We start from the raw sequence: 13,754 nt of genomic DNA, 5'->3' as shown, positions 1-13,754 counted from the left end.
TTTAATTTATCTGCCAGTTGCTTGTTTCTTAAGGCAATTTATTCTTTCTCAATTTATGAGACCCACATTAACTCCAGTTTATTTTTTCCTTTTTACATGTTCTTGGAAAGACTTTGTTCTTTACATTTCTTGCTAACCAACTCTTGTATTCTGCTTTTCCCTAATCGTGCCGTGGTCCTCCACTTGAAATTTTTCTCATTCCTTAGTCTTGGTGCCTCTTTTGGCAATATTGAACTCGTTTAAGAGAAATAGTTTATTAGATTTTTTTGATTATGCATCATAGAGATGTGGTATTTCAATAGTTTTTGCAGTATCAACATACAAAAATGAATTTATTCCTTGATCTGCTCCATTCTTTAGGTTTCCTTAAAATATGTCGCTGATTAGTTTAGTTGCTGTATGTGGATGTCTTCCTGATTCTAACCCCTCCCCTTCAGATATAGAAATTGTATTTGCCTATTTTGATGTTTTTACCTTAATTAGTTCTGGGCTCACCAGCAAGGAGAATCAGTCCCCCCAGTTTATGCTATTGAAATCTTTTATTATTAGTAAAGACCTCAACAACTAGGTTAACTTATTTCCACCCCAAGCCCCCTTTCTCCCCGCCCCCATTCCAAACTTTGGAGGGGGAAAAAGTGGCAAACTTATTTAATGTTCCTTGGTCAATAAGGTTTTATTGTTTTGGTATAATTTTGATTAAGTATAGAATATTATCAGAGAAACATGGCCCACCAAGTTGCAATGACCAATGGCTAGGGTAATTGTACAGTGATCAGTTAACCTGATAACCTGTGCATTTTTAGGATGTGTTGTGGGATTTGAACCAGTATTCTAATAAATATTTTGTGCTTAAAACAGTGTATTTGTATCTTCATTGATCAAAAGCTACATGTTAGTTACTGTACGATACAACTAGGGTTCAGTGCAATACAACCATGTATGATACGATCCTATGACCCTGGTATTTTTTGACTTGCACTAAATCATAGTTAATCAATTCTTCATTTTTTTTAAAACAAAGTACTCAGTGGATCAAACAGCATTTATGGAGAGAGACACACTTCAGGTCAAAGACCCCTTAAGCTAATCATGTCAATTCTTCCCCTGCCCCTCTACAGCTTAAAAATAGCATCCGCAGTTCTTTTTTATTTTCAGGTTGACAGCTTGTTATATAAACAGGAGAATGCAATGACTGTTCAGTTGTCATATGGCAGCATGGAAAGAAAATTCAGTGGATTCCGTTTAATTGGGATGCATCAGGACAAGTCCATTTTGAGCGTCAGAGTTTCATGGAAACAGTTAAAAAGGTGAAAAAGGATCCAGTGCTTTCCCAGCGAATGACGAATAAACTCTTCTTGGGCTTCCAGCCGGGTACAAGTAGCGATTCTCCCCCCCCCCCGACGTTTTGATGACATACTCTGCCATCTTCATCAGGAATGATGCCTAGGCATGTCTAGTCCGATGGTAGAATACCCCTGTCGTCCATCCTTCCTGATTGGTTAGTCCTCATCCAGTCAGGTTTCTGCTGTCCCACCTTGTTTACAACCAAATTCCAGTTTTTACTTGGAGCGAGACTTTCGTCTTTCTTAAAATTCTTTTTCTCTAGTTTTATTTCAATGGCTTCCTTTACTAGGCAGTCCTAAAACCCATTGGTGCAGCATAGTAGTTTTGTGCTGTTTGTTAATTCTATGGCCATTGCGAATGCAGTGTCCTGCTACCGTCGATTGCACTGGGTAATCCAAACGGACACAACCCCTTGCACCGTGATGCTGTACTGCAATCACAGGGAAGCTTGTAAACTCCAGCCGTCCTGAATCCCAGATCATCTTTGACCCGTATCAGTTACAATTTGAGCTTCCTTCTGGAGTCGTGGATGGTATTAATTAGGTATTTTTTTTCAGGGTCCTGGCAATCCTTCCAGAAACTGGAAATATAGGGAAGACAAGTGATAGCAGAATATTGCATTCGCAATAGCCATAGGATTGACTTCAACAGCATGAAACTAATGTGCCGCACCAATGGCTTTTGGGACTGCCTGGTTAAGGAAGCCATAGAAATAAATCTAGAGAAAAGAATTTTAACAAAGACGAAAGTCTCGCTCCAAGTAAGAACTGGAACTTGATTGTAAGCAGAGTGGGACAGCGGTAATCTGATCGATTAATACTCATCCAATATGGAGGGACAGACAGAGGGAATGTATATATACTACCTGACTTGACATGCCCAGGTATCCTCCCTGATGAAGATGGCAGAGTTTGTCATTGAAACATCAGTTAAAATTGATACTTGTACCCAGCTGGAAGCCCATGAAGTGTTTGTTCGTTAGTCTAAAAGGTATTTTTTTTTAAAAAGACAGTAATAAATTGCGTATTTAAATGAAGTACAGCACAGATTAGAACACTACCAATAGCACTACAGTACTATAAAACTGTCTTCGTTCCTAATAGTTACCAATGGAGGAATTCATCCAGTGTACAAAATGAACTCAGTGCAGATACCTAGTGCTTTCATAGATTGCTGTTAACAATTGCATCCTCCAATTCTACATTTTCATTGAGGCATTCAAGGTGATTGATAAATTCTTTGTAGTTTCTAACTTGGTGAAGTAGTAAAGTCATTTCTTTTTCACTCCTAACGTTTCTGGCATCCCCAAGCTTGAATACTTGAAACCACGGTGAGCAAAATAGTTCTGAATTGTCTAACTACTCATTTCTCACCAACTATCAGTGATAAAAATCATCAAACACGTGCAACTGACCCTATTTAAATACTCTTCCCTCTATTAACATGGTGTAGGATCTAGCAGCCACTCAAGTACGGACGAGTGACACTAGTTAGAACCTGTTTGGCAATGGTCTCCTGCCCCAATTATACAGCATAGTTTCTCAAATAAACAAAGGGAATTTCAGCAATTTTTGTTCTTTGAGTTGTTTCAAATAAGTGGCTGGTCCAATTAACCAAAAACCACTGTATAGTTAACTTTTGAGATGTGAAACCCCTTTGCAGAATTAGGAAAAACAGAAAAAAGTTTGTTTTCATTGGCACAGTAAGTGAGGCAGGAATCGAAATAACAAAAGGACTATTGGTAGAGTAAGATCAAATGGATTAATATGGGATTTAGAAGCATACTATGCTTCTTTGCCTGAGTTGTATATTACATAGCCTATGGACCATGACTAGCAGGCTGGATTATACTAATTGGAGATAGAAGAACTAAGCCAAAATGATGAGGTGAATAACTGACAGAAATGCATATAGGAGGACAAGTGTGAGCAACCTAAAAGTTGAAGGACTCAATATTGTTCAGAAGGTTGCAATGTACATAGTTGGAAAATGAAGTATTGGTCTTCAAACTTGTGGGCCCTTTTTAAATAGTGCACAAAGCGACAGACAGATCAGAAAGGAATGTGGATGAAAGATTAAAGTGGCAGGCAACTGGATGCTCGGATTCATTCCATAAAAGGATTACTCAATCTGTGTTTGATCTTTTGAATGCAAAGGAGTCCACATTGTGAACAACAAACACAGTATGCCAATTGGAAGATGTGTAAATGAAGCATTGCTTTGTTGGGAAACTGGGTTTTTGGATGGTGGAAAGGGGGGTGCTGAAAGACATATTACGGATCCTATGATTGCTTGAGAACATGAGGACAAAAGTATGGGTTAGAAACTTGTAAAGTTGAGGAGAGGAAAATACAGTGATGGTGGGGTGGGGGTGATAGGACGTTAGAAGTGCAGGAAATAGATGAGATGTGATCAAAGGAGGGGACGCTGGGTCAGGAAGAAGGAAGACATTTCAGAGGCACTTATGTAGCAAGTCTCGTCATTGAAGCAAATATGTTGCGGGGAAAATGGAATATTTGCAGGAACAAATATAATCAAGAATGCTTTGGGACTTTGTGAGCTTGTGGTTGTGCTTTGGCTATGAAGAAGGACAAAGATGGACCACATTAAAGGAAGGTGGAAATTGGTAGCAAAAGATCTGGAATTTTCTCTTTCTGTGGTAATTCTGAAAACAACAGATGTCAGGGGTAAGTTTTTTATGCAGAGAGTAGTGAGTGCGTGGAATGGGCTGCTGGCGGTGGTGGAGGCGGAAATGCTAGGGTCTTTTAAGAGACTTCTGGATGGCTATGTGGAGCTTAGAAAAATAGAGGACTATGGGTAAAGCCTAGGTAGTTCTAAGGTAGAGGCACGTTCGGCACAGCTTTGTGGGCCGAAGGGCCTGTATTGTGCTGTATGTTTTCTATGTTTCTATGTAACTCCAATGTAGTCATCAAAATAATTGTGAAATAGTAGAGGAAGTTGGCCTGAGCAAAGTTGAACTAAAGGTTATTCCACATATCCTGTAAAAGATAGGTTTTGCTTGGTACTATGTGGGTGTTTACACTGATAACTTTGATCTGGAGAAGGTGATTGAAGTTGAAGAAGTTGTTCAACGTGAGGATAAATTTAGCCAATGTGAGGATAGATTTCCAGCATATGTGGTTTTTGATGATTATTTTAAAATTTTCTTTCCGTTTTTCTCCTGCGGCGATCTGTAATTTTTTTGCAACCTTTAAACATTTTGGATATCTTCTATTTATGTTTGCGTTGGTTATCTCAGATTTATTCACTCCGTTATTTATAGTTCAGCCTTCTCCCAAGCAATTGGTCATCTGTCATGGTGCCCTTTTCTAACATGGCTCCTGTGATACTTAGTTCAATAGCACTCCTGGGATATTTTGCCCCAGTGTAACACCATTTATTTGCATTTGTAGTTTCTCTTTATTTGTTTTGTCACATGCTTTGCATATGTCTGTTAACACTGGCATTAAATATTGTCAAATAAAAACCATGCCCTCTCATAAAAGACATGCCAGTGCCTGTATTTCATTAGGAGTCTGAGGAGAGTAGGTAAGTCACCAAAACGTCCAGCAAAAAGTCTAGTCCTGCCAAAGGGTCTCGACCCGAAACGTTGACTGTACTTTTTCCTATAGATGCTGCGTTCCACCAACATTTTGTGTGTGTTGCTTGAATTTCCAGCATCTGCAGATTTCCTCGTGTTTGCATTAGCAAATTTCTACAGATGTATAGTGGAGAACATTCTTAACTGGTTGCATCATCATTTGGTATGGCGGGGCCACTGCCCGGCATTGGAAAATGCTGAAGCTCAGCCAGCGCCATCAGAGGCTCCAGTCTCCCGACCATCAAAAGGTGATGCCTCAGAGGGTGTCATACATCACCACCCATGACATGCCCTCTTCTCATTGCCACCATTAGAGAGGAGTTACAGGAGCCCAAAGAAACAGGATCAATAGTTTTAGAAACAGCTTCTTCCCCTCTGCCATCAGATTTCTGAATGGACAATGAACCCATAAACACTACTACACTATTTTTGCTGTCTTGTTGAACTAGTTAGTTAATTTTTATAAATATTTCTTATTGTAATTTTTAGTAAGTTTTATTGCACTGTACTGCTACCATAAAACAATAAATTTCATGATATATGTCAGTGATAATAAACCTAATTCGATTCTGATTTCACAAATGATATAAAAAGGTCATTTTGCAAGTGAACTGAGTGCCATTCCAAAGCAACTTTAAGCACAAGCTTAGGATAGTTATGCAGCTCGCAAACATGGCAGCAAAGAGATTTGGCTTTTATCTGCAGGAAAATCGTGAGGAGAAAGCATGTTTGTAATTTTTAAAGGAACTAAATTTATAAAAATAATTTGTTTCATGGATCAGTAGTTATGGTCTATTTGTTAGCAACTATAGAAAGGTAATTTTAGAGTTTAAAAGATCAGAGTTATTTCCTGTACTGCCAGATCTTTGCCTTGCTGATCATTTTGCAATAATAATTGTCTTTAAGTATCTTAGCACTACTGTGTGACATATTTGTATTTGTACCTGAGGTAGGATTAGATCCACTGTCTCTAGACTTTACAGTCATGTTTGCAGAATCTGAACTCCAGCTTCATTGGTTTTAGGATTGTAGAGTAAACTTGACTTAATGTTAGATATATTGTGAAATAAATTTGAGATATCAGCCCTCTTTTTTTTAACTTGCAGAAAACTCTGAACCAAATGATTTAAAGCCATTCTTCGATCAAACATATTCACACATTTACTATGTCTTCTTTGAAAACTTTGTGACCATTGAAGCCAATCTAAAGCAAAAAGGTAAGCATAAAGCTTTTTTTTATTGTATGAGAAGTATTAATTTGTGAAACTGAGACTCTATTTATTTGAGATTTGATAAATTTTCTTTGCATCAATCTGTTTGGATAATGGTCCGCTGTACTGAGAGGAATTTGATGTTTAAGTTGGGGTAGTTGTTGCTTCATTATTTTGTGAATACCGTAAGGTGATATTCAGTGGTGCAGCATGGTGTGCTTAATTGTTTTTGCAGAAATGGGACATTAACTTTGCTTCTTGAAATTACGTCACTATGACTACCAGGCAAAATAAATAATGAGTTAGCTTTGTAGGAAATCTGTTTTACTAGAGATCCTGCAAATATATTGTACAAATAACTTAAAGACAATGAATGGATTATGTTGGTATACCTATTTTGATTAAATTGGGAATGTTTTTAAATAAAATTCATTTTTGGGATCTAGGTATTGTTGATAAGATGAGTGTTTTTGCCCATCTCTAACTGCCCTTAAGAAGATGGTGTTGACCTGCCTTCTTCTACTGAAGGTAGTCCTTTGGGAAGGAATTTCCTATGTTTAGACCCAGTGACTGAAGTTTGAACAGCATATTACCAAGTCAGAATAATCTATGACTCAGAGAGCAATTGATCCTGCTACTCTTTTCCTTCCTGGCAGCAGAGCTGTTAGGTTTGTGAACTCTTGTCATAATACCCTGTGCAGAAGATTTTATAGATCTTGGGTGCTATAACCACTGTTTACTGATAATGGAGGGAGCAGATTTTTGGGTAGTTGATGGAGCAGGTTGCTTTGCCCTTGAAGGTATTGAACTTTTTGAGAGTTGTTGGTGCTGTACTTCAGATGAATGGATGATTGCAGTCTTGACTTGAAACCAGTAGAAATATATTCTTTTTCTGAAACCACTCACTTTCCATCAGCTCATAAGGCCTTACCAAACTTTTTTTGCTTTTGTCAGCTAAGGCTCAGTTGGTTGCACCTTTGTTTCTCAGGCAAAAATTAACGATTCATATCTCATTCTACAGACACGAAGAGAAATCTCTATGCCATTTCTTCAGTCCAATATTGAGGGAGTGCTACTTGATGAAAGTATAATCTTTCAGAGGTTTTAAACCAGGTTTCCATCCGCTCTTGGCTGATTGAAGCAGTGACGTAAGATGTCACAGAGAAGAACGGGAGCTCTCCTGTATTATCAATGCCTCAGTCTTTATAATTGAAAGATATTTTCTAGTCAGTTTGTGCAAATTGGCTGCTCTGTTCCTTGTATTAAAATAGTGGTTATATTTAAGGTACTTTATTGGCTCAATTGTCTGGGGACATCTGAAAGGGCACTTCTTCATATCTTTCCCCAAATTCAGTCATCGATTTCAGATTTGTAAAATACATTATAACTAAAAAAAGCCCGTGAAAAGTTTATTCATACATGATAACTATTTAGACTTTGTTTACAAATTTTACACTAATTGAAAAAATGATACTAATAATTTAAAAAGCTATTTTCTTATATTTAATGGACGATCACATTGGCATGTCCTCTTAAGCATTAGAACCTCCTTTCCTTTGATAGTACATTGGATCGATGATCCGACTTTATTTGAAACTTCAAGGTCCTTTCCTTCCTCCTGGCTGCTTGGTGCATTGTCCATCAAAGCAAAATGTCGGAAATGGGCATTTTCTCATTCAATTTTCATTCTAATTATCCAATAAACGAGTTTGATTTTCTGCCAATCATCTGCACTCTCGGAGATGGCCCCAGGCACAATTTTCCACTGGGAAATGATGCAGCACAGGGGTTATTGAGCATTACAGACAAGTCTGTCTTCTGAATTACTTTGACAGCTGGTGAGATTACTCTCATACTTAGCTGCTTTCAAAGCTTTTATAGAATATATTCATGCACATTCATAATTAAGTATATCTGTATAATTTTTATATTAAAATGATAAAAACACGAACATCAGCTAAATGTCTTTAAAATGGTTATAAAGTAGGGCTGGATCATCTTTGCAGTTGGATACCTTTAAGTCAACCAACTTTGAAACAAAATGAGTTACCCTGTACTTCCCTAACAACTGCTTTATTAAAATTAGTGGCCCTGGTAGAAAATCCACTGAAGTCTATGTTTATACCATTGGCCCCCACGAGGGATCCAATAAAGGTTTGCAGGTGACCTGGAATCAATAATTGTCTGAGTAAAAGTTTGGTCATGACAGAGGAACAAATGGAGCTGGCCATTTTTAAGTGGCAGCTTTGAATCAATTTTATTTTTTTTAAAAACTGTAGTAACACAACCTATTCCAGTATTTTTTAATTAGAAATAAAAAAAGTGTAGGTGCTGGAAATCTGAAACAAAAATGGAAAATGCTGGAAATATTCACTAGTTCAGACCATATCTCTGGGAAGAGAAAGAGAGTTTCAGGGATTCTTCTTCAGAACTGAAAAGGAGGTAAAATACACCTGTAAAGGTGCGGGAATAGTAAGGGAGGGGATGCCTCTTTGATAGAGGGAAACTGAGGTAACGATGGAGACAAGCTCTTCAGAAGTTGTCTGGTCAGTGGGCAAAGGGAGGTGTGAAAACATGAACAAAGGAAAATGGGCAAAAGAATGTGGAAGTTGTGAAATACAGAGGAAGAGGATATACACAAAAAAAGGGGAAAAAAGACAAAGAAACAAGCTGAGTTAATACAGGTTGAGAAAGCGTTACCTTAAGTTGTCGAATATTAAGTCGCATTGAGAAATTTTACACAAGGTTGGTTTCATTTTGAAAAACTACCATCACAAATTAGAAATGGCATGTTACTTCTGAAGTATTCATAGAGTCATGGAGTAATACAGGATGGAAATAGGCCCTTTGGTGCCATGCATATCACAGAATCATTCCTGCTAGTCCCAGTTTCCCATTTTTGCACGTAGTCCTCCAAGTCCTTCCAGTGGCGGCGCCAGAGATTTTTTCTTGCTGGTGCTATGGAGGGGCTGAATGATTCAGTGATGGTGTTGAGGGATGCACTGTATGGTAATATGTATTTGCACGGCCAGACGCGTGGCGATAAAAAGTCAATTTCAAGCATTATGTACCTACTATAAATGCCTCTGTTGATTCACAGGCAACAGCAATTGATAGATCTAATATAGAAGTGAACTGTTACAGTGTCAACAGTATCGGAGACAACCTGGGCTACCTGGAGCATAAACAAAAAAAAAACAGACAGAGCATCCGAGCAACAGCGGACAACGTGAATCATGCACCAATCCCGCAATCACTGTCAAATGTGTGCTTTTCAACTGAAAAACACAAAACGAACCCACTGCTACAGAGACAGCAAAAGATACACCGTTATTAAAGTCAAATAAGGCAAACAACAGATGCAAGGCTTTACCAGGAGTTGGACAAATCGTACTCTGACCATGCAATACCTCAATTAATTCGGCTATTGAATTTAAAACAAAAATCACCCGCTTGGAAGTCTTAAGCAAAACCAGTAGGCTTAATAGCAGTAAATGTAATATTTTAGGATTTGCAGGAAACGTAAGGACTATGGGGTATCCACCACATAATAATAATAATAATAATAATCAGCATTAGTCTTGGCCCAAATTTTTAAAAAATCAACTGCACACACCATTAATGTTTTCAGAGAAGCACAATCCGTCTGTTGTTGTGATTGGTGGCGAAAGCATCAATGATTTTCTGGATGTCACTGTCTGTCCTTGCTTTTGTTTTATTGCCAGCAGATGCCGAACCTAATGTAGCTCTGCAGTCAGGTTCACTTCAGTCACTCCACAGTATTGGGCCATTGGCCAAAGACAATTCTTGTCTAGGAAGAACTTGTGTTTGGGACTCGGTGCTGAGACTCCAGTCAGAACAACCCCAGTCTCAATTGAGAACCGTCTTTTCATTTCAGTCAGAGGTCTGTCTATAACTGGATAGAAACAGTGGTTGTGAAGGTATCACAGGATGTGACAGGTGTGCGTTCAGTTTGGGCCTCAACAACAAAATCATGTAGGCGGCGGGGTGGCTGGGTCTGTTTCCTTTCATGTGGTCTGCTCTGTATACCGGCCTTGACTCACAGGTCCCTAGCTCTTGTCTGAATTTTCCTCCATGATTCCTCTCCCCGTTTTGCTGAGAGTGCATCGATAACAGACTGAGCCAATTCCACAGCGGATGAAAGCTCCAATCTGGGAGATTGTAGCTGGTCTGACGTGAACTTGGTGATTCGGAATAAATCCTCAAACAGAGTGAAAAGTAAAGCAAACTGCTCGTCAATCAGTCCATTTACAGCTCTGGCCTCCGTTTTCCTCCGTGCATTTGGTTGACCCATAATATCCTGTAGTGTAGCTAGAATGGCAGCGAGTGATTTCCTTATAGCCCACAAAACTGTATACTGCCATGCCCAGTGTGTATCTGACAATTTCTTCAACTCCTCTGCTGTGCAGTTGATTCCAGTTCTCTCTGTTTCTTCATGAAAAGATTGTGGGCAGCAGAGTTTGAGAAGAAGTTGTAAAGCAGCTGCATAGTTTCAAAAAACTCACCTGCTTGTCGTACATTGCTCACAACATCCACTAAAACAAGGTTAAGTCTGTGAGCATGGCAATGTATATATAATGCCTGCGGGACCTCTTTCCTGAACCTCTCTTGTACCCCGTTATTGCACCCGGACATCGCTGCCACCCCATCATAACACTGACCTATACACGCATTCTTATCAATAACGCACTGGGCGAGTGTCTGTTTAATGCTTTTAAGAAGCGACTCTGCATCCAACCCTTCTGCTGGAGTGAAGTGCAAAAATTCTTCAAGTACTGTTTCGTTATTCAAATACCGCACCACCACTGATATTTGCTCCTTTTTACTCAAGTATTTACTTACATCCACTATGATGGCAAAATATCCAGCCTCCTTGATTTCTGCATTTATTTGACGTCTGACCATATCTGCCATAATACCCATAATTTCATCTTGAATATCGTGATGGGTGTTTTTTGCATTTCCAGGATTGTCCTCTATTTTATTCTTTTTTAGCTACAGTCTTATCAAACTTCCCAGTTACACTGAGCAACTCTACAAAGTTTCCCCTATTGCCAAATTCATCATTCTCCCGGTGTCCTCGCTGGACAATGCCTTGGCACGCAGTATAGCATAGAGACTCAACGACTGCTCTCATAGACTCACGATTTTCTTGGACAATCTTTGCATGTCCTTTATCAAGCATATTTCCCAATCTTGAACCGTCTTGTTTTCTCAATCTGAATTCGGCCCATGCCTCCATCGCAAACTTATGAGCTGCACTTACATGGTGGGTCTTGAAAGCTGTTGTAGCTTTCCGCCAGTTGCAGTAACCGGTGACAGTGAAGGTTGACTCAGAATGGAACCCATGTCCTCCACACAGGAAATGCCTGCATGTGAAGCAGAATGTAGCATCTTTTGTGATTGAATATTCCAGCCAGGAGTACAGGTCAAACCAGCCACGAATAAAACTCCTTTGCTGATTGCCAAACTGTTGCAAAGGGTACTTTTTCAATGCTGGCCGACAGGGTCCTTCCTCAGGCTGCTGGCTAACATCACTAACAGTATTCCCACTGGCACTAAGAGCAGCTTCATCCAAGTTCTCTTCCGAATCCCGCTCCATTTCTTGTTCTACTTCGCCCTCACACTCCTTCGATGAACTGCTGTCGTCCTCATCCCCACTTACTTCTTTCTGCATGTCATTTTCAATTAAGACCTGCTCAGGCTGAGACACCACTGATTCCTCTGGATGAGGTCGTTTTCTGACTAAAAATCGATCCATTTTTCACGCCGGCCAAAATATGCATGTGCCAGGTCGACACTAGCTTGCAAAAGCACAATGTGTGCGTGTGGCATCCGTTAGTCTCACGAGACCACAGATCTGCGCCTGGATGTATACTGTCAATCTCTCGCGTGAGTGAGAGTGAGTGACATCACCACCTTAAGTGATCTTAGATCAGCTTAACTGATCTGAGGACAGCAGCGGCAAGGCATTGACAACGAACGAATAAGCAGAAGTGTAGAGTGGATCTGACGAGTTTATAACTTTATTGCTGCATGGGTGCTATGGAATTCACTAGATCAGCTGGAGAAAAACTCTATTCAAAACTATACAGAGAAAGCAAAGTGAGTTTTGCCCACTTTAATGTGCTTCAAGGGTGCAAATACTTCCTCCTTTGTAATATGCTTATGTCCTAGACTGCACTATTTATTATTACTCTTATCCGTCATACTTTCCTAAGTAAACACCGAGGAGAAATAGACATTTAAAAACTTCACTATCTCCTGGAGCTCCACACCATAGACTTTAAGATGACTTTGTCTCTCCTTAGTCATCCTTTCATTGTTAATGTAATTGAAGAACCTCTTGGAATTATTTTTATCCATGCTTGCCAAATCCATTCTTTCTTTTTTTGCCCTCCTGATTCCTCCTTTCATTTGTGAGGTATTCATTTGTGATGTATGCTTTCTGCTTTTTCTTGACCAGTGCCTCAATATCTCTTGAGAGACAGGATTTTCTGAACTTGGTCTGTCTGCCCTTCACACTAACAGGACCATGCTGCTCCGGGACTCTTGATATAACTCTTTTAAAATCCTCCCACTTACCGCTTGTTCCTTTGCCTTTAAATAAAGTTGCCCAGTCAACCTCAGCTTGCAACTCCATATTGGCCTCATCGATATTGCTGCTTGTCACGTCTTGGGCCATGTTTTTTAAAAAGTATTTTAAGAAATCTCAGTGGCTCTTAATTATATTTTAGTGCCAAACCGAAAGCAAAATCACTTACAAAATTAGTACAAGACAATTACTTAGACAAACAAATGTTGCTTAATCAGTTTTTGGGTATTTGTAAACAACACGGTTGGATGAAATAAGCTGGCACAGCAGCATAGTGGTTGATGTAACACCTTTACACTGCTAGCAACCCGGGTTCAATTCTGCTGCTATCTATAAGGCTTTCTGCATTCTTCCCACGTCTTAATTAATCGCACTTCTAATGATCACTGCAATCAGTAGCCTGTAACTTCCCTTTCGGAGTTGAGCTTCTGAACCGCCTGTACAACCGGGCATTTTTTGCGTGTGATCTGAAGTCTGGAAGGTGCAGTATGGTTGCTGCAAGGTGGCCATGGCGGAATCAAGGTGGTGGGGTCTGGCCCCAAGAGCAGGGAATGAGTCAGTATTTGGCCATTGTTGCAGTGGATTTGGAGGCAATTCTATGCAGCAGAAACGAGGCGAGGCTGAGTGGAGGCGGCAAGGCACGGTCCTGAGCCTGAGGGTAAGGAAAGATCTAAGGTTTGATCAAATTAAGCACTGGGGCGAAATCAGAAAATTTGGGTATGAGCCAAATTGAGGCGGTGGGGTCCAGACCCAAGAACATATTGAAGTGACAGGGCCCTCAGAGGCTCCATCTTCCTCTCACCCCAACCCTCCCCTCTCCACTGACACTCCCAGCCTCCCCCCTCCCCCCTCTGATCCCAGCTCTCATCCGTGCCGGGTCTTTACCATCCCCTCCGACCTTCAACTGTCGGAGGCAGAACGCTCTGTTCTCAGTAAGGGCCTCACGTTTGTCCCCCTTCGCCCACACCTCAGCGAGTTCCGT

General features: G+C 40.0%; 1 protein-coding gene across 9 annotated transcripts in view; it reads left to right on the top strand.

The window, feature by feature from the left end:
• Positions 1 to 13,754, top strand: part of ralgapa1 (Ral GTPase activating protein catalytic subunit alpha 1) — a 220,530-nt gene that overhangs the window by 6,473 nt on the left and 200,303 nt on the right. For all 9 annotated transcript variants that reach the window (XM_063049877.1, XM_063049870.1, XM_063049896.1 and 6 more), the window contains exon 2: positions 6,052 to 6,162. In XM_063049877.1, coding sequence (XP_062905947.1) covers positions 6,052 to 6,162 — 111 coding nt within the window. The remainder of the gene's footprint in view (positions 1 to 6,051; positions 6,163 to 13,754) is intronic.

The sequence above is a fragment of the Mobula hypostoma genome, chromosome 1 (genome assembly GCF_963921235.1).
Source record: "Mobula hypostoma chromosome 1, sMobHyp1.1, whole genome shotgun sequence".
Classification (NCBI taxonomy): domain Eukaryota; kingdom Metazoa; phylum Chordata; class Chondrichthyes; order Myliobatiformes; family Myliobatidae; genus Mobula; species Mobula hypostoma.
The sequence above is the reverse complement of the archived record's forward strand: the minus strand, read 5'-3'. Positions and strand labels throughout refer to the sequence as shown.